Source organism: Anser cygnoides, chromosome 5, assembly GCF_040182565.1.
Source record: "Anser cygnoides isolate HZ-2024a breed goose chromosome 5, Taihu_goose_T2T_genome, whole genome shotgun sequence".
NCBI classification, from domain to species: Eukaryota; Metazoa; Chordata; class Aves; order Anseriformes; family Anatidae; genus Anser; species Anser cygnoides.
In genome coordinates this window covers 14,518,815-14,545,587 of record NC_089877.1, presented here as the reverse complement: position 1 = coordinate 14,545,587, position 26,773 = coordinate 14,518,815, and the positions used below count along the sequence as shown (strand labels likewise).

Sequence of the window (26,773 nt, the reverse complement as noted above, 5' to 3'; positions counted from 1 at the left end):
GCCATACACCCTCCTAGGTCTGCATGATACAAATGGGTCTGATTTCTACCCAGAATGGATTTCTCTCTCAGAGAAGCTTCCCATGCCACAAGTCTCCCAGTCGTTTGCTTTCCTTCCTCCTCAAGCAGGCTGAAGCTTTGCTGGAGCCCCACGAGGCTGCACACCCACAACACCCACCACCTTCGCAGGGTGCTGCAACCTGCTGCCACAGCACCCCGGGCCCAACGTGGGACACCGAGTCTCCTTTGTGTCACTCCCAGACCCTTGCCAGTCGCTCTTTCCCTGAGACCAGTTTCTTAATTATGCCCCTTTGGGGTCTAATTAAGCGCTCTTGACGCCCCCTTTCTGGAGTCGGTGTGATATGTTGGGCACCGCCGATTTTATGAACATACGCATGTATATTTTATGACTATACAAAACGTCCTCGTTCAAGCCGAGCTCCCCCCAGCCGGTTTTATTTTATTTTATTTCATTTTATTACGCCGGTCCTGCAGGGGGCGCCGCGCGGCCCCCGCCACCGCGGCCGCTCTGCGCCTCCCTCCTCGCTGGTGCTGACGGCGGCGGCCTGCGCGGAGCGGCGGCGGCGGCCTCGGTGTCAGCGGCGGCCTCGGTGTCAGCGGCGGCTGTGCCCCTTCCCCGTGCCCGCCGCGCCATGCCCACCGTCGAGGAGCTCTACCGCAACTACGGCATCCTGGCCGACGCCACCGAGACGGCGGGGCAGGTGCGGCGGGGATGCGGCCTGCAGGGCCTCGCCGGGCCTGGGGCTCGAGTGGCGCCGCGGGCCGGGCCGGGCCGGGGGCTGCCCGCCTGCAGGGCCTCGGCACGGCTTGCGGGGGCGGCCCTGCGGGGTGGGGACGGGCAGGTGGCGGCGGGGTGGCCGCAGGGTGGCCGCAGGGTGCTGCTCGCCGGGGCGGCGAGCTCGGCCCGCCGGGGTCCGGCCTTGCGGGGGAGCGGGGGCAGTGCGGGGCTGGGGCGGCGGTGATTCCGCTAAAGGGCTCCTGAAGGAACTAAACTGGGGGGGGGGAAGGTGAAGGTGTTACCGGGTGGTAGCTCCTCGCAGCCTTGTTTTCACTTAAGAATGGTTCTCACCACCGAAGGAGACTGGTAAAATCCTAGCAAGAGCGGCGGCTCAGCGCCACCGATATTGAATTCACCAAACACGGGGATGCCTTAGTATATTAGTAGTTCCAAAATATTTTCCTTAATTAAAACTATTTTTTTAATTACATGAGGCATTCATGCTATTTAATGATTATCCAAAAAAGTAGTAGAAGTGGTTTTTTATTATTATGTTTTTGTCATAATGTACATAGGTAGGGAAGGAGTTTAGGTTTTGTTTTTTTTTTTTTTATCTAGCAGTGGATTGTCAACCACATGCTAGTACACAAGGTTATGTGGACAGTTCTTTAAGAAAACAAATAATAGGGCTTTGTTGCTGGTTGGTTGCTTTTAAAGTTAGTTTAGTCTTAATTCGGGTCTGCTCACTTTGTGTGACTTTCCCCCAACATTGCAGGCAGTCCAACAAAAACAGCAGCTTAGAGGCAACCAAAAAATTGAACTAAAATGCTGAGATCTGTGGGGAGAGATGCAGAATAAAATAGGTGCTGTTAGCGTGCTCTTTTACAAATGTGTAGCCCCTCATCATTTTCATGAGTATGGGTAACTCTCATAAGATAGGAATAGGAGTATGAGATAGATGAGCTCCAGGAGAGCTGAGAATGCTGCTCGTGGCAGGGATCAATGCCAGGTGTCTCCGAACCTCTCAGGGTAAGAGCAGGGCAAGTTTAGAATGATGGTTCCTGGTGTGCTCTCCTGGCTTTTATTTCTTTACAGCTTACGGGCTTCCAGAGTCAGGGAGAGACCCCTTGCGTTCATGCTAGATTGTTCTTCAGCAAACTTCTCTGGCACTTCTTTTATCTGGTTATATTTCTGGCGTATGAATGTTCTATGCCAAAATGTTCTGTTATTTCATTAACCTTTGTGAAGAAATTACCTTCTTTGAACTTGTCATTTCTTAATCTTATTTGATGTCTAATTTTTGCATTTTGAGAAGCCATGAGTAATTGTTCCTTATTCGTTGATTTTATCCCACTTACGATTTTATTATCTTTTAATATCCCTATGAATGTGATTTCTCACTGTAAAAAATCATAGTCACGTTGCCTCAAAAAGGAAGCTTTGAACATGAGAAGGGCAAGGGGACAACCGGAACTATGACATTAAGTGGAATAATTTAAAACACCAGAAATACTCAGCTCCTAAAAGTGTTTTGGTTGAGAAAAGAACAAAGGTAGGATGAGTATACCTCAATGGCAGAATGAAGGCGACGTCAAAAAAAAAAAAAAAAAAACTACCAGGAAGTGGTTTAGAATAATGAGGAAGGCATACTTTATAACACCTTGTTAAACTTGTCATGGGGTGTTATAGAGTATAAATCAGTCAAAGAGCTGATTTAGAGTAATTAATGGATGAGAGGTCAATTTTTAGTTACTAAAAACAAGGGTCTGGACTCTGGGCTTAGCTCATTCATATGTTACAGATTGGGAGGAAATGTGCAAAAATAAAGGATCACTCATTTTCTGCACTTGCCTACTTTTCTTCTTGACCATTCATTGCTGCTAAGTATAAGGTAAAACAAACTTCTGCCTGAACTGTGTCTTAGGAACAATGAGTGTGCAGTAATACGAATTAATGGAACACAGGGTACTCCAGGCTACTCAATTTCAGTTGCTGTTTGGACACTTTTTAAGTATGTATTAGGTTTAAGTAATTTGTTCCACAAAAGGTCATTCTTAATGTGCAGCCTCAGAACCAGTAGCCATGACAATATGTATTTCATTGCTAGTTTGTGCTGGCGCATTCCTGCCCATGCTGTTGAGCGTGCCGTGAAGGCACAGCTACAGAGCAAACTGGATGCGGGTGTGGATGAGCTGAAAACCAACCATTTTTATCCTCAATTATTTTTCTTCCAGATCAGTGTCCCAATCCAGTTCAGAACTGGCTCCACAGATAGGTGCCAGAATGGTGTAGGGAGTGTTTCAGCAGCACTGGTACTGAACATTACAATGCAGCTTACTGTAAAGGGAATTAGTGCAGCATACTGCTTTGTAAATCAGTGTCTTCACTTGCTGTGAGTGAACTTTTATGTGGAATGGGGGTGCGATACATGTGGCTCTGGGAAATTTGGTGCATATAAAGGAAAGCATCCTGTGTTGTTGATGCTACTGTTCCAGTTGGGACACATTGTCTAAAACATTTTTTTCACAACGATGAGGAAAATTAATGGTAGAATGTTCTGATTTCTGCCAGCATCCTAACAACACTGACTTTTATTTCTAGTGGGAGGTATCCCTACCCATGGCAGGGGGGTAGAACTAGATGATCTTTAAGGTTCCTTCTAATCCAAGCCACTCTGTGATTCTATGAAGCACATCTGTAACCACAACAAATATTGAATTTATTCAGAAGTCTCAAGTCCTGCACGCACAAAATCAGAAATGCCTGTGCATTTCTAGTTGGAGCTGCTAGAGATTTTTCTACTCTTTTGCTGAAGTGTTTATCTCTGCAATTCAACTGGAGATTCATTTTTTGTTGTTTACTTATTTATTGCATCCAGTTTCTGTTAACAGATGTGTTAAGAACTCCCTTACCTCAATTCAAGTCAACTGCTCAAACATGCCAAAGATGCTTTAGAGCAGTATGTGTTAAAAATCACTCATGATTTGTTCCAGTACGCTTGCTGGGAGAGGTAGCCTTTGCTTAAGAAACAATAAAAGAGCAGACAGAAGGCAAAAACTCCTTGAAAAAATGCCTAAGCTCAGTGAAGAAGGTGATCATGTAATTCCTTTAGTCTACACTAATCTAATCACAAGTGGTGTGCAAGAGCTGTTAGCCCTAACAGTTTGAACAGTAAGCACTTGAACAGATAGAGAAACCGAATAACGGTACAGTCAGTCGAGGCGAATTTTACTAGATTAATGAGAGAAATTGCTCTGAGAGAAATATGTTTCTTTGTATAAAGCTTGTATAATATAGTTCACTTAAATAGACGCAGTAGACGGGAGAGAAAAAAATCCTTTCTTTGTCTTGAGATTACCCCAAGATTTTTCTATTTGTGTGTTCTGTTTTTCCTCTTTTAGCATAAGGATGCTTACCAGGCGATCTTGGATGGTGTGAAAGGAGGTGCCAAGGAAAAGAGACTTGCAGCCCAGTTCATTCCTAAGTTCTTCAAGCATTTTCCTGAATTAGCTGACTCAGCTATCAATGCCCAGTTGGACCTCTGTGAGGATGAAGATGTTTCTGTAAGAATAAGGACTAGAACCTTGTAGAGAGTTGATATGTTGATTTATATTTTGCTATTCCTTTTTTTGTTGTTGTTGTTTGCTTTTTAGTTTTGTTTTGTTTTTCCTTAACCTGCCTCTTTGGAGAGGGAGAGGAAGGTTGGTCTTTGGAAGACTGAAAGATACAAGACTGTTAGTGTATTCCTGCAATAGAAAAATCTACTGTGTGATGGTATGGGAAGATAAATCCGTTTTCATTTGACTTTGCACCCCCATCATTGATCAATGGACTATCTCTGCAGGGAAAAAAAAAGCTGAGATATGGTTTCTTTGAATATCTTACATTTTTCCTTTCAAAGCACTTCATGGTAACGGATTCTAATAAATCTTGCTAGAGACAAGAAAATTTCGTTTGCACCTGAAAGCCATAGGGTTGTTAAAAAAATGTGGTCTTTCTCTGTTTTTGTTGGTGGTGGTTTGTTTGTTTGTTTTTGTCAAGCTTCATATGGAAGTTGAATTGCCTGATTTTTTTGTAATCATTTTTTCATTTTTCTTTTCATGCTACTGACAATTTCAACAGATCCGGCGCCAGGCAATTAAGGAATTGCCTCAGTTTGCCACCGGAGATAATCTTCCCCGGGTAGCAGACATACTGACCCAGCTTCTACAGTCAGGTAGGAGACATCGGTAGTGTCTTGGCTGATCTACTTGTGCACGCCTAGAAATGTATGCAGTTTTGTTCTGTAAAACATTTTTTGTTGATTCATTAGTTTGTTACAAAGCTGCCTGTCCCAGTGGATTTCATGTCCTGCTTCTGTTCTTTCTCTCCTCTTTTATGTTTGCTGTCCAGTTATGCTACTAGTTTCGCTAATTAATCGAATCTAAATTGAAAATCTTTTTTTTATATCTCAGACTTTTATTTTCATTCAAGTTGTCTAAAAGCGTTTGTAGACAAAAAAAAATACGCAGTTGTAGTCTACAGGAAACTGCCTTCCAACTGAGAGCTATTGGATTTCTAATTCAGGAACCTTAAAAAAAAAAAAAAGGCATTTTCTTTGATGCAGTACATTTTTTGTACAAAATACTTAGTTCAGAATTTCATATACAGTATGTATTTTTTATATTTCAGTATGCTTTTGGAGTGCTAAATATTACATGTTCCAAATTATATTAAAAATGCATGCTTACGTCTCTACAGATTTGCTCCTCAGAAGAAACATAGTTTTTAGGAACATGTACATTTCTCCATTTAGTTCAAGGAGAATTGTTTCTTCCATCTAGGAATTCTGTAGATTAAAAAGAAGTTAACTGATTTACTTTAATCTAGTAAAAGTGAGCTTGTTTATTCAACTGTTCCTTACAATGACCAAACAAATGGAATTAAAACTTTGCTTTAGGTTTTCAGTCCTATCAAGTTTGTAATATTGAAGCTATGGGGGCAAGAGGGGGAAGATGAAATGACAGATAGGTTTTTCTTTGGCTTCCAGCTTTCGTAATCGTGGGTTTCTACTTCCTCAGTCTAATAGTAGTTTGAGCACAAGTTATGTTGTTAATAATGCTGAAGATAGAATTCTTCTTGTATGATACCAGAAATCTTTCTGTTTTTCTATGTTTGTTTGCCTTTCAAGGATATGTATGCGAGGTTTTTTTCTCTCTTCAGATGATTCTGCAGAATTCAATTTGGTCAACAATGCATTGCTCAGTATCTTTAAGATGGATGCTAAAGGTAAAGGACACACTTTTTCTTTAAATGTCTTTTATTAATACTTCCCAGTCTCATGGGAGGAGAGCAGGACCCAAATTTGTATCTTAGTACAATGCAAAAGTTAGAGACGTACTCATTGGTTTGTTTTGCAAATGATACTGAAATTCTCAACAGTTGTGGATCTGAATTATGCAGACCAATAAAAGACTGCAGTTTCTTAGGTCAAAAGACGTGAAAATTATCTTAAAATGTTTCATGGAGTCTTACAGTAGGAAATTGCTTTCTAATGTGTTGAAGGCTCAGCTCCTAACTTTTAAAATAATTTGTGTTACCTGATTTGTTCTCTGTTCAGGGACGTTGGGAGGCTTATTCAGTCAAATTCTTCAGGGGGAGGATATTGTGAGAGAGAGGGCTATCAAGTTCCTCTCTACAAAACTGAAAACCCTGCCTGAGGAGGTGTTGACAAAGGAGGTCGAAGAGTTCATATTATCCGAATCAAAGAAGGTGAGTGTCTTATTTTACTATAAACTTAAGTATTATTAAACAATCTTTTATCACTGGTGATATTTTGGAGGTCTGTTTGTTTAAAATCACACATAGGGTTGAGCATTGTATAAATTACAATTGTCTAGTTTTCCTGTTCTGCTACAGTTCAAAGTTTGAAATGTTTTTTGTGGGGACAATAAAATAATACTAGGCTTTTCTCATTTTGTAAAAGCCACTTTTATTAGAATCATAGAATCATGCACACTGGAAAGATGAGTCATTTCTGTGAATCCTGCTTAGTTGAATTCAGATCAGATTTCTCAGTGCTTTGTCCAGCTGGGTGTTGAACACCTCTAAGGATGGAGATTTTCCAACCTTCTTGGGCAATTAGTACTAATGTTCAATTGTCCCTGAAGTGAAATTTTTTTTATCCAGTTAGAGTCTCCCATTTCAGTTTTGTACCGTTGTCTTTTTCTCTCCCCGTGCACCTCAGTAAAGAGCCTGGTTTGTAGTCTTGGTCATGTTCTTTGAAGTATTGGAATATTGCTGTCAGGTACCTCATCTCCCCATCACAACTTTTTCCCTGTAGGCTGAAAAAGCCCAGTTCCCTTAAGTTCTCCTTATAGGTCGTGTGCTCCAGACACTGATATCTTCATGGCTGAAATTCCAAAGCTTATCAACAACTTCCTCATGGCAGAAGACCCACGACTAGGTGTAGTGTTCTCGGTTTGGTCTAATGAGAGCCTAGTGAAGGAGAATCCTCAATCTGCTTGATTCCCTCAATCTATTGGCTATGGCTTTGTCACGGTCCAGGACAGTGTTCATCAGCCTCCAGTCCCCAGGATGCTCAGGGCCTTTGCAGCCGGGCAGTTCCACAGACAGCCCGTTCCCTGCAGGTGCAGGTGCAGGGAAGTTGGTTCATCCCACGTGCGGGACTTGGCATTTGTCCTTTTTGGATTTCATGAGATTCCAGTGCATTCCCTAAGCTGAAAAAATGCAGAAAGTATTAAGACAGTCAGTCAAGTAGATACTCATTTAAGATTTATTCTGCTTGAAACATACAATTTTGTTAGATAAGAAAATTTGTCCTAAGGTTACTGTTGAAGAAAAATGTTATCTATGCACGATGTGATGGCAGTTATTTAATTTGGAGATGTGTACAGTCATAGTGAATGTTTTCCTGAGTTCCTTTAACCTTTTGTTTTTAAATAACTAGGAGATAATTTAAATATTACATAACCGCACACTTTATCTTTTCAAATCAAGTAGGTTTGACTTGGAGGTTTGCAAATTACCACAATGGAATTATGTTTTCTGGTGTTTTGCTAAGGTGCTGGAAGATGTGACAGGCGAGGAATTTGTTCTGTTCATGAAAATACTGTCTGGATTGAAAAGCTTACAGACAGTAAGTGGGAGGCAGCAACTAGTGGAGCTGGTAGCCGAACAAGCTGACCTGGAGCAAACATTCAATCCCTCTGACCCAGACTGCGTGGACAGACTTCTACAGTGTACTCGGCAGGCAGTGCCGCTCTTCTCAGTATGTATTTATTTGTTTTGTGTGAGGAATATTGTGGGAAGTTAATAGCTGTAGCTCCTCTCTCTTCAGTGTTCTGAATGTTTATGTTAGAGTGACAGTGTACCAGTACTTCTCCACCTTTACCTTTTAATGTATTAGATTGTTAGAAAGCACCCTTTACGCCTGTGAATACAAAGAGCTTTTGTGTATTCTCGTCTTCAACATCTTCTTTCAAATTTAAGACGTCATAGTTAATTATGACAAGATTCTCACACTAGGTTCATGTATGTATGTTTGATTAATACAAGTCCAGTGCCAGGCAATTGCAGCATGTAAAGGTCTATTTTCAGGTTTTAGGCAATCTTTTCAGCCCCTGTTGCAGACTGCTTCTGAGCTTAAGCTACCTGGCAGGGTCTCTGCATTTCAGAGTTAAAGAGAAGTTTAATAAAGCCTTAAGGTATAGCTGTGTGGTGGGCATTTACGAGGCTGGGAGAGTGATGGGGGAAAAACATTTAACTCACTCAAACTCAGAGCAGCCTGAATAAAGCATGGTGTTTTTTGCAGAAGAACGTTCATTCCACAAAATTTGTTACTTACTTCTGTGAGCACGTGCTTCCGAACCTCGGTTCTTTGACTACTCCAGTGGAGGGTGTTGATATCCAGTTAGAGGTAAGCGAAGGTTACAGTCCTTTTCAATCCTAACAAATATGCATCTGTACTGGAGGAGAACCAGCTACGCTAGAAAAAGATGTTTGCTGTATTGAGGCCTGACTGAGCATTGCCTTTTAAAGCATGCGTCGTTTGTCCCAGGCGTTTAAGACACGGCTAGAATAAGTAGAGCAGTGTAATCATCTTTATATTACCGTCAGTTTTTTTTAAGCATGTAGCATTTACTGAAATGATTGTTGCATGGCTTGTGCTAATTTAGTCTCCTAAGGGAGTGGTTTAATGTCTGCAATTTTGGTTACATTAATCATTGCTGCAGCTGCAGTTCGATCTTTGTGAGTCTCACTGCGAAGGTGAGCTATGCTGCAGGCATGAGTTGTCAAGGTTTTTGTTCGCTTGTTGATTAATGGTGCTTGTTGGGATTAGACAGCGACACCCATGTTTCTGGGGTTTAATTATGTCTGGAGACGTGGAGAACAGACTAGGCATGTTCTTCCTTGTATTCTTTCCTGAGGATTAGGGTTTTTTAATAGCTGACCTCTTCTATGCCAGCCGTAATGATATAATAATCTCTTTTTAGTTTGGAAGTTAAGCCTCCATACATATCTTTTAACACGTTAAAAAAAACAGCTATCCTTATGTCTAGGTTTTGAAGCTTCTTGCGGAAATGAGTTCATTTTGTGGAGATATGGAAAAGCTTGAATCAAACTTGAAGAAGTTGTTTGATAAATTACTGGTAAGACTAATTCAATTTTTACTTAGGTAAAAGACTAAAATGAACAGCAAAACAAGTTATTTTTATCCGTTAATCTATTTATCCTTTTTTGAATGTGGCTGTATCACAAATAGCGTTGTCCATGATTCGAGGAAAAACATAATTTGCAATTCAGAGCCCTTCTAGATATAGAGGAAGGTATGCTGTTAGCTGCATAATGGTTTTCGTTCAGTATACTTGTGGTTTTGTTACTTCTTAAATTCTAAACCGATGAGACTCATGCTGGATTGCATCAAACACTGTATCTGTGCTGCTCATCATAAGCAAAGGCAGCACTCTTTCAGAAGTACTGGTGCAGTCCTTTGTTGCTTTCTGTGGTAGTAGCACTACCATATTTCCTCCTAGTCAGGGGGTGTGAAGTGGCGTGAGTGTAGGCAAACCACCTGCACCAGGATTTTGTGCAGCACCTGATCCTGTTAGTACAAGGATGGGGAATACTGGGAATACTTCTTGAATTGTCGGCAGGAATAAAGCCACCAGTATGTACACTGCAGGAGAACCGCCAGTCCATGTAAGGGTGCCTCATCTATTTGTTTCTTCTTTCTGTTCATTAGGAGTATATGCCACTTCCTCCAGAGGAAGCAGAGAACGGGGAAAATGCTAGCAATGAAGAGCCCAAGTTGCAGTTCAGTTATGTGGAGTGTCTGCTGTATAGCTTCCATCAGTTAGGTCGTAAACTTCCAGACTTCCTCACAGCCAAGTTGAATGCAGAGAAATTGAAAGACTTTAAAATCAGGTAATTGTCTAGGGGTGGGTGTTTGAGTTCTGTTAGGAAGTATGAATTTATGAATTATTAGTGTCTAGATGCTACAGAAGCACAAATCAGATTGGTAGAAGACTTCCTCTCACCATTTTTCTTCAAGGGAAGATAAAAAGATTACAACTTTCTTTGGTTATGCTTTTTTTTTTAATATGAATATATGAAAATAACATCTTGTTCTTAAACTTTTTAGGCTACAGTATTTTGCTCGAGGGTTGCAGGTGTATATTCGACAGCTTCGTCTAGCACTCCAAGGAAAAACAGGAGAGGCCTTGAAAACAGAGGAGGTAAGTATTGTATAAGAATTCTGATTTTCTGATTGAGCCTACAGAAGTAACCGTTGGTGCAAATTAACAGGCTAACATCTGTTGTAAGCATGCAAACAGATTAAGGGAATAATACTTTAACATCATTACCATTTTCCATTTAAACATACTTAAGTTGTCGATATTTTGGATGACTGATAAGAACTCAGCTTGTGCACTAGTCTTACTTCAAAGATGTGTTTTTTATTTTTCTGCATGTACGCTTATAGTTAATTACTAAAATTCAGTTAACATTAATACCAAACTCCTGAACTTTGTGTTTCTGGATGCTGTCAGATCTGAAGTAAGAGATTACGGGTTATCATTCAGAGAAGCTGAAAACGTTGCTAGGTATTGGGGACTGTGATTAAAAACTTGACACCTCATCCCCTTCAACTTGGGGTGAGTTCTGCAGATTGGTTAGGTTCCAGATCATCAGGAAGGCTTTGAATAATACTGAAGCTCTATTAAGGCTGCGGTTGAGATAATGATTGAGTATCTGGTTGGATTATTCCTTACACTGAACAGTCAGAGCTTTCCTGAGCATTACTCCTGCTATTTTTTAAAGTGGTTCATAATGATGTAACTGCAGCCTGATAGCAGAAGTATGCACTTGTTATTCCTGATTTCATGCAGCAGTCTTTTAAATTTCTAAGCAGGAAAGTTGCAGTGTTAGTTGTAGATTTCTGAGCAAGTGTTGAGCTGGAAGTAACACAGTTAAGTGTTAGTGCCTGTGGGTATTGACACTGTTGTGTTGCTGGACAGTGCCTTGTGTGTTGAAAATACCAAAAAGTGAGTTTGCCTACAGAAAAATGTGTTTGAACTGCTAGTATTGAACTGTGTTTAAATTGCACTCTTGTTTGTCCATTGTTCTATAGACCTGAGTGGATGTCAGATCAGTGTGTGTTGTGGCCCCATCACTGGTGATGTCATTGTCAGTGTGCCACTTCTGGAGGAGGGAGTGAGGAAAACTTCATGTGCAGCTGTGTCATAACTGATGCTGAGTTCTGCAAGCTAAAAAGATCTGTTAGTTTTTGGTAATTTTGTTAAGCCGCTCTGCACAACCATATGTATTTCACTTAACTGTGCTCTGTGTTTTGCTTTGAAGGAGGAAGTTTTATCTGTTGAGAAAAATTGAGAGTGGGAAATACACTGGAACGTTACAAGCCACTAGCTAGTATAGAACTGCTGGAAGCCTAAAAAACAGTTGTCACGTATTCTTGGAAGTGTGCACACCTTTCACTATTGCTACGGTAGTTCACTGAATAGCAGTCAGTTTAATGTTATAACTTCATGAAATGCAGTTGATATAATTTAAAGTAATAGAATAGAAGGTATTCAGTAGTGGTGTTCTTGTATTTTTGATTTATTTTTTTTTTTTTTTACAGAACAAGATCAAAGTGGTTGCTTTGAAAATAACCAATAACATCAATGTTTTAATCAAGGTAAGTATTAACATGATGGAGTAAATTCACACAGTAGAGAAACCTACAGAGAAAAAAGGAATAGATTTGAATCAACTTGTATTAATAAATTAGTCTTTGTTATTCAGCTCAGGATGCTGTCTGCTTCACTGTACCTGAAGCAGAAATGGACATGCTGTTTAAGCAAACTTCTGAGCCTTTGCTGCTGTTGGTAGAGGGTGTCAAGGCCCTTAGCATCAGCAGTTAGGAGCCGGAGCAGAAAACCTTGCTTTAGGGGTCTCTGGATTCTGGCTGAGTTGTCTTTCCCTTTTATTTCCCTTTTCTGCCATGGTAGGGAGACGCAAGTTCAAAGAGGTACAAGTAGATGGAAGGAGGAGGCAAAGCAAGCCTCCTATACAGAGCTCTTTTCTCCAAAGAGTTTAGGAGAGATGGGCTGTAGAAAGCCATTTCTGTGCATAGCCCCTGAAACTTTCTGATTTCTTCTAGCCACCCTTTAAGAACTCCACTGATTTCCCTAGGTGGCCTGTATTGCTTCATTTCTCATCTCCTATCTTCAATACGGGACCATAAACTAAATATTGCCTATGCTTTCAAGAAGCCTTTTTTATTTTTAACTACGTTAGCTGGGATATCAGATGTATAGCCATCGTAGTTCATTAAAAGATGTTTTACATGCAGAGGTAGAGAAAGACAGTGTGTAGTTGCAGTATAAGTAATTGCAATTACTATTCTGGTAACATAAATTTCATTTGAATTTCCTACTAAAGTATATGGAACTAAGACAGCAAGGTAAGACAGTTAGCTACTGTCGCCTTCTTACTGTGCCATAGGAGTTAAAAGGTTTTGGTTTTAAAATTGTTGGAAGATAAGTGCTATTCTGGAGCCTCTACAGATACCTAAAATTTTGGAGTACAGTTGACATGGGTTTAACTGTAAAATAAACTGTCCAATTTTGTCTCCACAGGATCTCTTCCACATTCCTCCTTCTTACAAAAGTACAGTCACACTGTCCTGGAAACCAGTACAGAAGGCAGATGCAAGGTAAGAGGTTTTTCATGAAAAATACAATATTTATATATATAAATATATAGATAAAATGAAAAAAGGTGTGTTAACTTTTGCTGTTCGCAAGATAAATATCTCAAGCTGTGTATGGATAACGTATACGGTGCATGAGCTAAAAGTTTCACAACCAAAAATAACACCCATCCTGAAAGGAATTAAGGCTGTGGTATGATATCTTACTCTTGCTTTAGGGATGCAATAGACTGAATCAACTGGAGATTAGCTTACTTCCTCTTCTGAAGTATTATTCAGGGCATCTTCATTAGCTGTCGCTCGTTTACAACTGTTGGTCTTTGAGGCTGAACAGCTACTGTTGCTGTACTTGTTGCCACAGGGGTGAAATGATCTGTTTTTGTTTTCTTCCATCAGTCAAAAAAGAACAAGTGAAGATACAACCTCAAGTTCACCTCCAAAGAAAGCTTCGGCAGGACCAAAAAGGGATGCCAGGCAGATATATAATCCTCCCAGTGGAAAATACAGTAGCAACCTGGGTAGTTTTTCTTACGGTAAGTTAAGCAGCTTGGAAAAACTTTTTCTAGTCAGTGTTGTTCCCATGGTTCTATTTGTAGATTAATATGACCTGTATTTTAAGGCTGTACGTGAAGAAAAATCATGGACGGGGAATGAGAGAGTTTGATAATACTTTCAAACAAATCCCAAGAAACTTTAACAAAATGTTTTGTGCTTTTTTCACTCTGATCAAATTTGTTTTTGACAAAGAGAAACAAAAATTTTCCACAGTATACAAATAGTTCGTGTGGTATCCAGCTATGCTTAAGATCCTCAATTTGTATATACTGAGATACCAGCCCAACGAAGAAACTTAAGTACGCTGATGTAACTTAAGGATAGGAAACGACAGACTGACGAAGTTGTGGTTTGCCATCATTTTTATAAAATCACTAGGAGTGAGTCAGGCAAATGTGAAGATCAATGTGGTGTTATTGGACAGAAGGATGAGCTACTGAAGTTATTTACAGCTCAATTTTCAATTCTGTGAAGACGGATTTGTTCAAAAGTGCTTCTGAAATAATAGGACAGCCCTGTATCCTAGTATACAGGAAGACTGCGTTTAGCTTAGAGAGGCTAGCTCTGTTGACATTGTTTTACGTTTAGTAGGGTCTGTTGCCCATCAGGGTGCAACTCTGAGATCTTGTAATAAGCAAGATTAACCTCAGAGACTTAAGTCAGCCTGCAGTTACTACTGTTTAATTTTGATCAGCATGCATGAACAAAGTTTTAATTTCTGTTTCAGAGCAAAGAGGTGGTTTCCGGGGTGGACGAGGAAGAGGCTGGGGAGGACGTGGCAATCGTAGTCGAGGAAGAATCTACTGAGTAGACCGTTGTATCTTCCCCAGCCCCAATGGGCTAACGTAAAAGTACTACTCAGCAAAAGATTGCTTGGAATATTGTTTCCTTCAAGGACTGCCTTCCACTAGGACTGACTTAAATGTTCTTTATACCTTTGTATGTATGATCTACTTTTCTAACGGACTACAACTTGTCCATAGTGAAACTACAGCTGTATTTTTGGATGCTTACAGTCAGCAGTTTTGGGTTCTTATTTTTGAAGTGTCTTCAGGATTTATTCAAAATTGGAAAAGAGCATAGATGTCTTATCAAAAGCTACATCTTAATTGTTTGTATATTAACCTAAAAATCAGCTACTGCATAACAAACTACGTAATTGAGTTCATGTATTAAGTAATGGACAGGAAAGGCATGATTACAGAGATACATGTCAGATAAGCTTAGCAGCTGAAGTAATCCTTTCCTCATCTGTAACCATATTTTGCAATATGTGGAGAAGAGTACTATTGTTAAATTTGATTTTATTTACTTATTATAATGGACTTGACTGAGAGACATGCTGGTTTTCTGAAGTTTGCAGCATGATTGGAAATCTATTTTGCTTGTAGCATGAAGCAGTCCTTTTCCTTAGAGATGTGGAGAATGTGGTGTTTTTTTTGTTTTGCACATCTTACTCTTCTCCGTGCATTGTAATGCAAAAGTGGTGTTTTGCAAAGGAACTTTTAATGTTGAATATGAATATGTGCATATACTTATGCCATGAAATTGCAGTAAATGAACAGGAAAAAAAATAATAAATGAGTAGAATTATTTCAGGAATGGATAGAGATTGATGCAGTGATTAAGCTTCATAGACTGGAGCTGGACTGTAGCAGTACCTGGCTCTTTTCTGTGTTTTGCCGATTTCTGGGTTAGTTGGCACTCAAGGATTGTTTTTCAGTTTTGTTTTGTCTTTTTACCAATACAGTTGCATTTAAAAATATATAAATAAAATTGTATTTTGGGTAACATTGAAAAATTCCAGCATGTAGTTAAATTTAAGTGGAAAAATTAACAATTCCATGCTATTTTTTTTCATAGCAACTTGGGATTCTTATTTACTGGTATACACCCAGAAAATACAATGTAAGAGCACAATGCTTTTTTTTTATTCTCACCACTTAAAATTTTTACTTCTCAGGTCACTCAACATTGTAAAGGGGTTAGCTGGTAGTAAAAAGAAGTTGGGGCAGAGGAAGACAATTTTTAAAAAGTGTTCCAGGGCGTGTTGATGTAAAATAGCTTAGGCTTTGGAAGGATGAAGAATTTTCTGATTCTCCTTTTTTTTCCTGCAGCCATTTGATATCCACACACAAATGCCTGAAAGTGATGTTTTGCCACCTAGTTCCATTTGTATTTGCTTGTAAATCTGATTCAGGTGTCTTCATTAACATTGACATTTATCACTGCAGTCAAAAGGACAGAATACCAAAACTATGTCGAAGTTAGAGAAGTTGTTGACTAAATTTGAAGTCTGTTTTGGCTCAACTCTGGAGCAGTAGGCAGCAAACTTTGGACATTCCAGGACATATGAGCTTACTTTGTTTCTGATTACATGCCAGCTGCTGAACTCAGATTTGTCACTAAAACCAACAAACTTGGCAGAGAGTTTTCAAGTACAAATTCAAGAGATCAAAGTGTCCCTCTGAAAACAGGCAATGGATAGGTAATAGGCTTCCACTGAAGAAGAAGAAGAAAAAAAAAAAGACATTTTGCACTTGTTGCTATAATTTGTGTTTTGAGGGGATTTAAGAATGTTATCGCAAAGCCTAAGCGTAGCTTGTGTTTAGACTAATAACCAGGTACTAGCAGCTTGTTCTTTCACTGAGTTTTGAGTGAGTTTCCTTTACAGGATTCCTGTTTTTCAGAGGTGATGTGCAAAGTTCTTGTAGTCTCAGAAGTAGTTAGAAATTTCTTCCCTAGTTTCATATTTAATTTTAATGCAGTGAGTTCTTGTGGAGACACCTGTTTACCATCTTGTTGAATTGTAAATGTTCCCTTACGCTTTTGGAATAAATTCATTTTGTAATTTTGTTTGGCTCATTGTTTCACAGTTACTCTACAACATGTTGTGGTGGCTTACTAAAAGGGTACTGTGGTACCTTTTGTTTTAGTGACTTACTCCTTAGATTGCTATAGATGTATTGAGCTGTTTACCACCAAGAAATACTTACCAACACTGTGTTAGCTGTTTCAATTTCTGAATAATTCAACTTAAACGCAAAATTATGGACAGTAATTTAAATATTCAGAAGTTGCATGTCTAATAGACTTATTATATTTTATTTGGGAATGTATCATGTGAAAAGGAGACATTGTCTTATTCTATCTCCTAGATGTTGACAGTGCAATAAAATTTATTAGTATCTTATGATAGAGCAATAGTGGCTTGGAGTAACAACCTCTTTTATTCGGTGAAATGAGCAATGTGCTATGGTGAAAACTTCGGCAGCAGTAAGTAACTTGTATTTGTGGGAACCTATTCGGTATCCTTAACGAAACACAAGCCCTTGCATTAGCTAATCACTGTGACTGCACATGTAGAGTTTCATCTCAACTATATGCAGTGGGTTTCTGTTACAGATGAGTTCTACTGTTTAACAGGCTCTGGGAAGTCTGGTCTCTTTAAGAAACAGAACCATTAGCAGCTCAATTGCGAACTTAACAGTAAAGCAGAATAAGCAAAAGCGAATTAGGAAGATCCTAGTTGGGGCTGGGACAAGGTGCGGCTGCTGCAGGGCGGGTACTTCTCGTGGTGATGTGGACGCAGTCGCCCGGGGTAGGACAGAAGCAGCTCGGGCTTCCTCGGCCCCGCCTGAGGGGAGCCGGGAGGGCCTCGGCGGGAGGCGCGCCCCGCCCCGCCCCGCCCCGCTCCCCCCTCCCAAAATGGCGGCGCGGGCGGATCCGGTTCCGGGTGGCGCGGGCAGGCCGGGATTGGGGAAGATGGCGGCGGCTGCGGCGTCCGGGCGGGGTGGGCTGGGGCGGGCGTGGGTCTTCTCCGGCTGGGCGCTCGGCCTCTGCTCGCTGCTGGCCTCGGGGCCGCGGCCCGCCGCCGCCACCACGCACTGGGTGGTCACCGAGGACGGGAAGATCCAGCAGCAGGTGAGGGGAGCCCCTCCGGCACGGCCTCCCCGCGGCGGGGGGCGAGCGGCGGGGCCGGGAGCGGCGAGGGGCGGCTGGGGGGTTGGGTCCGGGCAGGTGCTTACCTGCGGCTTCTCCGCAGTCTTTAGGCGCCCAGGCCGCCTCCTGGGTCCTGCCGTGCTCCCAAAGCCAGCAGGGCCTGGACCCTCGGCCGTGCCCTGCCGGTGAAGGCAGGGGTTCTCCTGCTGTAGGCACTCGCTGCGCTGCCCTTCTCCTCACGGCCGGTGTCCACCCCCAGAGACCCCCGCTAGTCCTGGAAGCAGGCTGCGATGGGAGCGGCATGGGCTGGCTTATGAATGAGTTTGCGATTTTTCCCATCCCCACCACGCCCACCCAGCTGCTTCCCATTTCTTCTGGAAGAAGGAGAAAGGATCTTATGTCAGCGTGGTGCAGGACTGTGCGCTTGCCTCGTTCGGCAGTAATTTTGTGGCTGCAGTCAAAAGCGTCCGGTTTTGGTACCGGGCTGTACTTCACATGCACTAAGCGGCTGAAAGAGTCAACGCGTATTTGTGTTTGGGTCCTCTCTACCTGGCTTCGATCCCTCTCTGTTGCAAGGGGAACAGCACCAGAAATGTGTTATCATGACAGATCTGATATGGGCATAAACATTGCTACCACGTCTGTTTGTAGCTGGAGTGGAAGAAGCAGCCTCTACAGGAAGCTGCGTGGTCTTCCCCCAGTAATTTTTATCAAAAATAGAGCAGTAGGGAGTGATGAGTGTCTGTAAACATCACTTTCCTTTTGAGGCACTTTTGGTGGGGTCTCTTATCAGAAAGCATTTACAGTGCTGAGACAGGTGGAACCGGCTTCCCGTAAAAGAACCTCCTGCTGTCTTCATCAATCTGAGGCGCCGTCTTATGGGTCTTAAGTTGTCTACACAGGTCTAAGCACTCTCTCACCCTAGTTAATCACAAATTAATGAATGACAACATTTCCAGTGTTATTTTTCCTCCCTTTTCCACTTTACATAGTGGAGAAGTGATGAGAGTGTATGATGATGGTGTGGAAGCATCTGCATGTGTATATTAATTGTATATTATCAAATTTGGGTGAAGTGTTGATTTTGATTATTGCATGAAAAGCAGCTGTGACTTGGAAAAATCTAATTAGCTAACATGACTTGAAAAATCTAATTAGCTAAATGCAGCACTGATTTTAGGAAGTGGCTTTTTATGCTGTCAGTTAACTGATGGGACGTGTAGAAGCTTCCACTGTACGATTGCTGTGCAGGAAGCTGGTCAATCACAATTAGCTGCGCCCTCTAAGGAGAGCCCCTGCCCGTGCCACCCACCGCTCAGTGGAGCCCCAGCCTGCCCCGGGCCTCCCTGCAGCGGGAGGCGAGCTGGGGGAAAGCGGCCTGGGGGTGGGTGTGGAGCTCTGCTGGCCCCAGAGCCGCGGGGGAGCAGCCAGAACGTTCCCGTGTTCCTCATGTCAAGTACTCAAATGCTAGAGCTGATGTGATGGAATAACGTCTGCAGAACAAGGTAACTTCTGTTTTTTTGGCGTGCACGGTCAAAATGAGTCCACCCAGTACCAGCAAGGAAACTCAGATTCTACATACGGTGGTACTTGGAACGTGAGGAGCTGCATTCATCTTCAGTAGCTGGGGGACAGCGCTTCTTCACGAAGTGCTGCCAATTGTCCAGTGAGTTTTTTTTGGAGTAAGGTGTGTTTCAGCATCCCTTACTGTTTTCCTTCTGGTGTTTGAGAAGAAGAAACAAATTTGTGGGTGTTGCCATTGCCAGCCCTGCAGAGCACCTCTGAATTTCACTTTGTCCCACTTATTTGTATTTTGGGGAATGAGAAGCCTGGGTATTTTCTAGAATGAACTTGAATGTTGTTTTAAATGCCAAAATATAATTATTATTTTTTGCTGCTAACTGTTGAATCATAGCAGAGTACTTCAGTTGTCCAGCAAGGAGGAATTGTCTTCTGTGCATTGGTAATAGGATGATTTGTAATTGATTTATTATCAATTCATTGATAGTACCATTGAATTCCAAAATATTAGGGCTGTTCTCTTAATACCAAGACCTAAATACTTATTAACAAAGCATAAGCCTAAAATTTCCCCTCAGAGCATCCTTTTGTTTTAGTTTTTCAGGGTGTTACTCTTCATTAAATTGATATTTATTATGAGAAGTTGTCTTTTTACCAGTACTGTTTAGCCAGAAAGAATGACTGATTTATTATTATTTTTTTTAATTTTGTGTGTTTTCAGTGGGGCTTTCCGCTTTCCTTTACATTCATCTTGCAAGCCATTGGGCTGTGCAGCTTTTTGTGTTTCTCTGCAGTGTCTGGAGTTTCAGCTTCTCAATGTATGTGGTGTGCTACCTGTCACCTTACCTTTCTTTTAGTCCTTCTAATTAATCTGCTGCTGTTTTGTCAAAAGATATTGTCACACCAGGTTTCTCTGTAGTACTCTAGACTTCTCCTTAGAACTTCAAAGTAACGATTCATTCTTGCTGTTTCTGTGGCAGCCCATGTTTGAGTTTTGGAGAACCTTATCTTCCAGAAGACAGCTGTGTAAGTGAAGGCTCACGTTTGGAACAAGCTTCAGCTGCTGCTGGTTTGAGCACAGTAACCTGAAGAGGATCGTAGAGTAATACTGCCTGCCCTGCAGCTCAAAGCAGGGCCAGCTCGGGCAGGTCGCTGAGGGCCCTGCCCACCTGAATTTAGCGTCTGAGGATGGAGATCCAACAGCTTTAGCTTTGTTGGGCCGTTGGACACCTGGTCCAGTGGCTGACTGTTTTCAGAGTGAAATTATTTTTCATCTTTTCTAATTAGAATTTCACTTGTAGCAGCCGGTGTCTGATGCCTCTCACTGTGGCACCTCAGAGGAGTCTGGCTGTGTCTTCTCTGTACTCTCCCATGAGGAAGCTGAAAACAGCAGCAATGCCCCCCTGTCCTCCTCAAGGCTGAGTCAGCCCGGTTCTCTCAGCCCCTCTGTGTGCTATGTGCTCCAGGCCCCTGGCTGCCTTGAACAGGCTTTGCTGGCCGTGCTCAGGTACGTCGGTGTCTGTCTCATGCCAGGGACTGAAAGCTGAAGCTGATTTATTCTTCCAAGTGCTTTTGTTTTCCTCACCCTGCTGGTTCCAGTCTTGCCACTGCAGCCCAGTGTGCAGTTGACCTTCATTGCTGCAGAAGTGAATGCTGCTGACAAATCATCATTATTTTTTTCCCATACCAGAACCCAGATGTCCTTTTCTGCAAAGCTTGTTTTGTGTTTGGCCAGCCCCAGCGTTTCCTGGAGCAGGAGACTTCCAAAGGCGCTGGCTTTGTGCTTGCCTTTGCTGAATGGCCCGATGGTTTCTGCAGCTGTCCCTCTTACAGCAGCCCTGCCCTCTGCCCTGCCACCCCCGCCCCGCATTTGCAGAGGACACTAGGCTTGCTGAGGTCTTTTTTCCACAGTGTTCATGAAGACACTAAACAGTGTTGGCCCCGCTATTGATCCCTGCGAATGCTGCTCGTGACCAGCCACTGCTGGACTTTGCACTGCTGATCGCAACCCTTCCAGCACAGCAGCCTCCCACTGGAAGTGGCTAGCGCTGTCTGGTGACTAAGAGTTGTGGTAGCTTTTGTATTGCTTAATTTTAGAAGTATTAGCTTTCTCAAACTCTGAAATGCATTTTAAAATTGTCACCTTTTTGGAGCAGGAAGGGCTTAATCTTAACTTGGACTACGTAGGTTTATCTGAAGGAAGCCCATGTAATTGGTAAAGATATGGGCAGAAAGCTCAAGTGATAGTAAAAGGCAGCCATTTGCCCTGTTAAATGATTCACTAGCTGTAGATGTTCAGATAAGTACCAGTGACAAGTGACTTCCCTGCAGCTCGTAGTTTGCTGCAGTGAATTTTGTTTTCCTTGTTACCAAAGTGCACTGTGGATGAGGAGCTGAAAGCAGAAGTTACAGATCCTGACCTCTATACAAAATCCAACAGCCTGGATCTGTTTGAGGGAAGGGTTTTTATGTTATGGCCCTAAGATCTCCACTGGTCATGTTCTCCTTGTAGTGCAGTAAGAGTGTAAGCCTCTAGTATGAGACTACATTGGAGTGAGATTGACTTGTCTGTGGCATAAGACAGCTTGCTGACTGAGATTTCATATGGAGTTCCTGGTGGTAGAGCAGCCTGACAAGTGGCAAAACTAAGGCAAACCTAACAACTTGCAGTGTATCACCAAGATCTCGTCTAGTAAATGGGAATGCTTGCTAAGTAGGCCCTGCTGTTCCAGTTTCTGGCGAGTATTTCTGAATGATGAAGCAAGTTAATTCCCAGCACTGCATGTAACGTTTCGTTGTCTCAGTACACCATCACGAGAAAAGTTATCGAGTTGTATCTGTTGCTCTAGTAGCTGTTTTCAGGTCACATACATCTTTCTCTGAGTCGGTTCCTGTTCTTTTTTTGGTGTGAGTCCTCCTTCAGCTGTGTGTTCCTGCGAAGTCAGGGACCAAGTCATCGTATCTCTTTGATGAAATTATATCTGCGTAGTGCATGTTTATAAACCTTTTTGTTTCACAACTCCCAGTATAAAGTTCAGACTAATATATAACCAATTTTAGACTGTGCTTTTATGATTGTAGGGAAACTGGCTACCCTACAGAAGCACTAGTGTACTTCAAGAGACCAGAGAAACTCGGCATAGGGAGGACAGACTAAATAAGGTGCAGCCAACAGCTTTCATACTCATTCTTGGCTTTGCTGGTGGACACTAGCTGCTGTCATGCACCAGAGACCTGACATACCACAGCTGAGGTAGGGTCTTCACAGAGGTCACGTTTGGGCTTGGTGGAGACAATTACAGCCAAGCACGTTGTGCTGGACTCCAAAAACTGCCTTTATGTGGACTGCTATAAACACTGAAAAAGTCAGTCCAGAGTAACTAAACGAAAGTAGCAAAGAGCTCCCAGACAGATGGTTCAAAGCAGGGCTGAGGAAGCGTTGCCAGGAGCAGAGAGCCTCAGGCAAGGAATCTGAGCTGGCAGAAAGTTGTTTTGTGCTGAAGTTTGTTAAGAGATGACCAGAAGAACAGTGTGAAGGAGCAAGGCTTTTAGCCTGTACTGCGCTGAGAAGACTAGCCCCTCAGTAAGCAACATCCGAATTTCATGGAGAGAGACATCGTGTTGGATTCCTGCTTAGTACAAGAAGAGAAGCATTACCTAATAGGTCTTCATTTGGTGATGGATTTGAATGTGAGTGTGTCCCAAGTGGCGGCAAGGCACAATGATTCACAGATGGCTTTAAAGTTAGTGAGTGCACTACTGCCGTCAGTCTGACTGCCGCCTGACTGCACGGTACACCAGCAGGTGGAGATGAAAACAACAGTCTATGTATACACTCAGACTAGAGAAAAAGCAGCCACCCAAAGCCAAGGAAAACTGAAAATCTAGTGCAGGCAAACAAAAACCTATTTTCTGTTTGCAGAGCATCTTCTGTGATATGTTAAGCAGTTGCTCAGTCTCATCTTGAAAATGACAGGTGGATGTTTGCTTTGCTACTTCTCTAAAGGTTGGTTTTCTTGGCCATCTGACCTTTTTCTTGACTGAATTTCTAATTCTGCTAAGTCTGCTGTGTGCTAAACAAAACAAATTGCTCTTTATTGCTGGTGTGTGTAACAGAGCGCCTTCCTCAAAGCAGTCTCCAGCATGCGTGCCTCTGGATGAGCATGTACAGAGAGACCTCGGCTGGAGATCGGTGTGAATCTGCCCAAGTTCGGGAGTTGTCATCCAACCTCAGGATGACGACCTGAAGCGTGATGTTATTGAAGTGTAGGTCAGCTTATCGTTGTTGAAAAGGGACGCTTGCTTTGTTTTAAAACTTCTCGCTTAAACACCAAAGCACTGTAGGATTTTCGCCTTTCTTTAGTGGGGAAAAAAATAAAAATAAATAAAAGTAACTCCTTCACTTTATTTTTTTGCCTTCTCGTGAGAATCTGTGGAAAGCTGGGACCCGTGTGCTGGATGTCTGAGAAGTTTACTTCGTTGTCCCAGATCAGGTGCTCCTGACCTAGAACTGCGCTTTGCCAGCGCTGCGTGCCCGCTGAGGAGCGAAGCACGGGTTTTTGTGTCACCGCGAAGGTCGTGGCTGATCAGAACTCAATAAAAGTAGTCCTCGTGTTAGCCTGCACGTGCAGTGCAGTCAGAAATGTGGATCTTTTATTCTGTGGGGCAGTGGTGGAGGATAAGTAGGTGTAACTGCTGTCAGCTGGGCTGCGAGAGGTCTGCAGTGGAGGCGCAGGCTGGGCAGGCCGCTGGGGTAGGGCCTGTAGCGGCCCCGCGCCTCACGCGTCGGCCAACGCCAACCCTTAGGCCAGAGCTTGGCTGCTGACAGCAGAGCTCTGACACAGGCGTGGCTGGAGGCGGCCGAACGTAGCAGTAGGCACTGAGGGGGTTCAGCCTGCAAGCACGATCAGTTCTTCTTGTTTGCCAGCGCAGGCCCCGTCCCTGTCCGATTTTAGTGTTTCCATGTGGCTTTTGTCCCCTAAGCTGCGTCTGGTTCCTTGGTCTCCTTTCTCCTGGTATCCTCATGATTTGGCATCCTGGCCTCTTACCCTGTTTTGTGTCAGCTTTAAGAGTAAGGCGGACTGACAAGGTGATGCCAATCAACTGTTCGAACCCGATTGTTGTGTGGTGGAGGCTCTGCCTGATGCCTGACAAGCTTTCCCCCATAGCAGGAGCTTCATAGCAAAAGGGCGGCCTGGAAGCTGCCCAAGCACATGTGTGCAGAAAGGCCCAGGGAAAGCCAGAAGAGCAATGTCAGCAAGACTGTACGATCCACTGGCTTTTCATGTAGCTGAATTTACTTTTTTTTTTTTTTTGCATGTAAAGCTGAATCCCTACCTGTTTTTAACAAGCCAGTTGAGAAATGAAAGCCATGCTATAAAGTGCCTGCCCTAAAAATATAGCATAGGATAAAGTTGTTCATTAACCAGAAATACCTAATGGGTTGTGTGTGGGTTGTCACTATTTGCTGAAGAAATTACTACTCAATACTAACATTTTTAGGTATCTTGTGAGAGTATTTATCTTTTTCTGTAGTTTGAATAATAGAACACAGTGTTTTTAGGATTTGGCAGCGACTGGGCAGCAGGAAGCAGTCTGCCTTTCTGAAAACAAATTCTTGTTTATTGCAGATTTGTACTGGTGATCTCCATCTCTTGTTTTGATTTGGCTGAGTGTACAGCTGATACATATTTGGCTACTGTCGAAAATAAACCTCAGCTAGAATATACACATTGGAAATTTGTTTTGTACCAGTAAATGTGGCCACCAATACGCTGCATACAATTGGTGTTACGAATCAAGTGTTGTTTTCCTTTGTGTTTAGATCTGTTGTCTACGATACTCATAGCCACTGTGCTCTGTTCAAGTGATCTCAGTTGGGCTATTGGATAATACAGAAACTTTGTCAGGTTTTATGTTTGAAGTGCTGCAGGCATTTAAAATTTCTTTTCCCTGCAGCTCAGCTCTTTTTAACAATATCAAAATGGTTAATGCTGCTTTTTAACAGAACCTGCAGCTGTAAGCTTTCAAGTAGCTGAATATTTAATATAGAAACTCAATTCAGCATCATTTTTCTAGGTGAACCTTTGTGACATCCGTTGGAACAAGTATCTGCTGACGCTCTCTGCTCATCATTTGGATAAGCCCGAGAGTTTATTTTCCACTTCAGTAGCTTGTCTTACACTGAAGCCTATACAGAAATTTCTGCAGCTTTTTCAGAAATGCCATGTTAGTATCACATTAGCGTAGAGTACCTTGAGATGGCAAGAATATACCGAAAGGCAAGCAGCAGTTTTTAGATCCTTCTCTCCTACTTGAGACTGCAAAGGATTCTAGTCTAGTGGGAATCGCCTTAATTTCTAAGTGAAGTGGCAAAAATTGAGTATTTACAGTCTATAAAACAAGTACAAGGAGCCCATTTTGTTGCATACCATACATTAATGTAGTGCATCTTCCAGCATCTTCCTGTCATAATCTGCCTTCTGCATGTCATAGCTTTTAGGACATGCACAGGCACTAACAGCTGTTCTGAAACTGGTAGTCCTGTACCTCAATTAGTAGTGAGATTTCCACGTTACTTTAAAAAAAAAAGGAAGAAGGAAAAGTGTAACCTAAAAATAGTTGATTGAGGTATTCATTTGCCCTCTTTTTTTAATAATAATAATAATAATAATTCCTGGTGTATGTAATTGAACTGTGAGGGAAAAAATACACTGGAAGATTTGGCAAAGGTCTAAGTATTCAGAGGCTTTGATACCTGCAGGTAACACAGGAGACCCTCTAGGACTTCAGGGTTTGATTCAGCTCTTGTCTTTTTTTTGTTGCATAAATTCAGCGTCTTGCTGAATCAGGTTCTTGCTGTACTTCGTGAAGATGAATAAACTTGAACTGTGCTTTATAAAGAAACTTTCACCTTTGGGCAAAGTTGAACGGAGAACAAAATTTAAAAGTGGTTTCCTGGCAGACTTTCTGCAGTGTAGCTGTAGGAGCCATTAGAGTTTCAAGGCAGGCTTTTCAGCACCATTTTTTTCCTGTTTACTATGCTTGAATCAAAGTCAGTTTCTTGCATTTCAAGCAGTTCATCTTGGATGGCACAGTTTCAGCACTTTAGAGAAGGAGTAAATGAACATGGTGCTTTGCCATCAGCCAAGCACTTTGAGTTAAAAGTAAATAATTGGATCAAGCATCTGTTCTGGTGCAAGAGTCCCTTCTAACCGTGAGGCTGTTGTATGTGTTCTGCAGGTTGACTTCCATTTTGTTTCCACCTGAAAGAGCATTCTGGGGAGTTCCTTAAATTTTGTAAAAGATTAGCTAAATCTAAATATCTGTTTTTTATTTTTTTTATTATTTTTTTTCCTCTTCTGAGTGCCCTGTTGAGATGATAAGGCACATCAGATGTAGACTTTGAAAGGGTAAAGGATCTGTAGTGTTGGCAGGCCATGGTCCCATATTGCAAGAAAGTGAAGCTACCATTTCCAGTGCTGTTTGAATTTATGGTAACAACCTCAGCTCTTGTCTAAAACAAGGCAGCAAGCATGAGATATTATGAATTTTAACTCTTGGCTGGTGGGTGGACGTATCTGCAACTTTCTGTTTGACAAGGGGAAGTGTGACACTCTAAGTGAAACCAAGTCTTGGCACAGTAAAAGGTTCAATCCTAAGATAAAAAGAAGCAGCCTAGCACACGGGTATTGGATTGTACCTGCTGCAGTGTTGAAATACATGACTGCTTCTGATATAATACCTGCTCTCTAATAAAGTTCTAGTGGTTGTAGTCAGTTCTAGATTAGTTTCCAGAGT

At 42.2% G+C, this 26,773-nt stretch overlaps 2 protein-coding genes across 2 annotated transcripts in view; both read left to right on the top strand.

The window, feature by feature from the left end:
- Window positions 1-542: 542 nt before the first annotated feature.
- API5 (apoptosis inhibitor 5) lies at window positions 543-16,365 on the top strand. Its single transcript, XM_048058323.2, has 14 exons — window positions 543-721; window positions 4,140-4,301; window positions 4,861-4,954; window positions 5,941-6,006; window positions 6,338-6,489; window positions 7,802-8,008; window positions 8,552-8,656; window positions 9,300-9,389; window positions 9,983-10,164; window positions 10,382-10,475; window positions 11,882-11,938; window positions 12,882-12,958; window positions 13,352-13,488; window positions 14,238-16,365. The coding sequence occupies exons 1-14, from the start codon at window positions 653-655 to the stop codon at window positions 14,315-14,317; spliced, it is 1,572 nt and encodes a 523-aa protein (XP_047914280.1). The 5' UTR covers window positions 543-652; the 3' UTR covers window positions 14,318-16,365.
- Window positions 16,366-17,203: 838 nt separating this feature from the next.
- The window catches only part of TTC17 (tetratricopeptide repeat domain 17), a 58,596-nt gene continuing 49,026 nt past the window's right edge, over window positions 17,204-26,773 (top strand). Inside the window, exon 1 of the mRNA XM_048058320.2 lies at window positions 17,204-17,434. Coding sequence (XP_047914277.2) covers window positions 17,219-17,434 — 216 coding nt within the window. The 5' untranslated portion in view covers window positions 17,204-17,218. The remainder of the gene's footprint in view (window positions 17,435-26,773) is intronic.